The sequence below is a fragment of the Haplochromis burtoni genome, unplaced genomic scaffold, assembly GCF_018398535.1.
Source record: "Haplochromis burtoni strain Fernald_Lab_line unplaced genomic scaffold, NCSU_Asbu1 Contig_806, whole genome shotgun sequence".
In the NCBI taxonomy this organism is placed as follows: Eukaryota; Metazoa; Chordata; class Actinopteri; order Cichliformes; family Cichlidae; genus Haplochromis; species Haplochromis burtoni.
The window spans coordinates 95,378-97,291 of record NW_024583167.1 but is presented as its reverse complement, the minus strand read 5'-3'; the positions used below and the strand labels follow the sequence as shown (position 1 = coordinate 97,291).

General features: G+C 48.0%; 1 protein-coding gene across 1 annotated transcript in view; it reads left to right on the top strand.

Annotated features, from left to right (window-relative positions):
- LOC102307967 (globoside alpha-1,3-N-acetylgalactosaminyltransferase 1) overlaps window positions 1-1,914 on the top strand; it is a gene marked incomplete in the record, with an annotated part of 16,623 nt that overhangs the window by 13,230 nt on the left and 1,479 nt on the right. The window contains 4 exon segments of the mRNA XM_014330446.2: window positions 312-446; window positions 533-665; window positions 751-946; window positions 1,854-1,914. Of these exon segments, the coding sequence (XP_014185932.1) occupies window positions 312-446; window positions 533-665; window positions 751-946; window positions 1,854-1,914 (525 nt within the window).

The following is a 1,914-nucleotide window of genomic DNA, read 5'->3' as shown; positions in this document are numbered from 1 at the left end:
GCTTTATTCAAGCTACTCACCTCCCACTTCCACCTGCACTTTCAACTGGACCACGGCCAATCAGAGAGGTCCCGCCCCTGACTATCTCTGATTGGTTTAGTCCACGATAGGAGCAAAATGTGTGTCTGTTGTTGACCACAGGGAAGGTTGCAGATTTTTTTTTAGTCGCACCACTGAAAAATTTGGTCGCATGTGCGACCAAATTGGTCACACTCTAGAGCCCTGGTCATGATGTTTGTATTTTTGATAAAGATGATGATGATGATGGCGATGATGATGGCGATGATGATGCCGTGTCTCTGTAATGGCAGTCGTACTGACGTGGTGACGGTGACGCCGTGGTTGGCTCCGGTGGTCTGGGAGGGAACCTTCAACCCGTTTCTCTTGGACAGCATCTACAAAAGGAAGAACATCACCATTGCTGCCACAGTCTTCGCTGTCGGAAAGTAAGTGTGACATCACAACGCTTCGGTTTCCCTGCAGGCCTAAAAGCAGCGTCTCTGGCTTTACCTTTGACCTCTCCTCTGCACAGGTACATCATGTTCCTGAAGGACTTTCTGCAGACGTCTGAGGAGCACTTCTTTGTTGGCTTCAGGGTGGACTTTTACGTGTTCACTGATCGCCCTAACGAGGTGCCCAAAGTGAACATGGCGGCCGGCAGAATGGTAAACGGATCCTGTAACCAAACGCAGCCTCTTGGCGGATTCTTCGTCTTCTGACTCTGCCTCCTTCCTCCTCTTCCTCCTCCAGCTGACGGTGCGCTCAGTGCCCAGCTCAAACCGCTGGCAGGAGATCTCAGCTCGCAGGATGGAGATCATCCAGAACCTGATCGAGAAGAAGCTTCAGAACCGCGCCGACTACATCTTCTGTCTGGACGTCGACTCAAAGTTCCACGGTCGCTGGGGGGCCGAGTCGCTGGGAGGACTTGTGGCCGTGATCCATCCAGGTCTGTTCTCCCGCACTGCCACGAAACCGTACAATAACGAGTTCGTGGTCGACGTTTCAGCTCGATCAAAAACACCCCACACACACATCCGAGTATTCCCACATCTGTAAACATCAGCAGAGAACCTCCAAAGAAACAAAGTCTGGCTGTGGGTCTCCATGGTGACCGCCGGCCAAATGTCTCGCTTATGGTCCAGGCCAGCATTTAGGGTCAGAGGTTAAGGCTGTTTTGGTGTCTTAGGATGTTTTTACTGAAACATGCCAATGTCTGACCTTTGACCTATGACCTTAAAGCTGTATTTTATTTTATTTTATTTATGATCGGAGCAGAATTGGCTGAAATCGTTGACTTCTGTACAAACTTTAACACATTCGTGCGTTGTTTTACGCTGTTCTGGTTTCTGGAGGTCAAACTCAGCTTTTAGCCAACCTAGCTACTTAAACCATCGCAGGCCTGCTATATTGTTGTGAAGACAAAAAGTCTGCGTAGTATAAGGTTTTTTCTGCGTGACCTTTATTTTGACTTTTCACCAAACTTTCACCATATGGAGCTGTTACTGGTATCTCCCATCACACAGAATTTGAACATAATATCTTGAAAACTGTGGACACGAGTGCTAACAAGAAGACAGATTACATCATCCCTCCTGTTGGGGCGAGAATTTCAGTTTAAGGCACATGCTTCAAATCACAAGGTCAAAAACAGGCATTACATTTATGGCATACTCATATGAAAACAGAAGAGGTACAGAGACATCAACCCTAAAATAACAGCTTGATCTCCTCAGAGTACATCTCAAAAACTCAGGCCAAATTCTGAAAAAGATTTCAGGTGCGTTCACTTCTGCTTTCTGCGGCTTTGTTCTGCCCTGAACTTTTAGTGACATCGCTCCCACCTGTGTCTGCAGGTTACTACAGAGATGACCGCAGCAGGTTCCCCTACGAGCGGAGTCCTGCGTCCAACGCCTA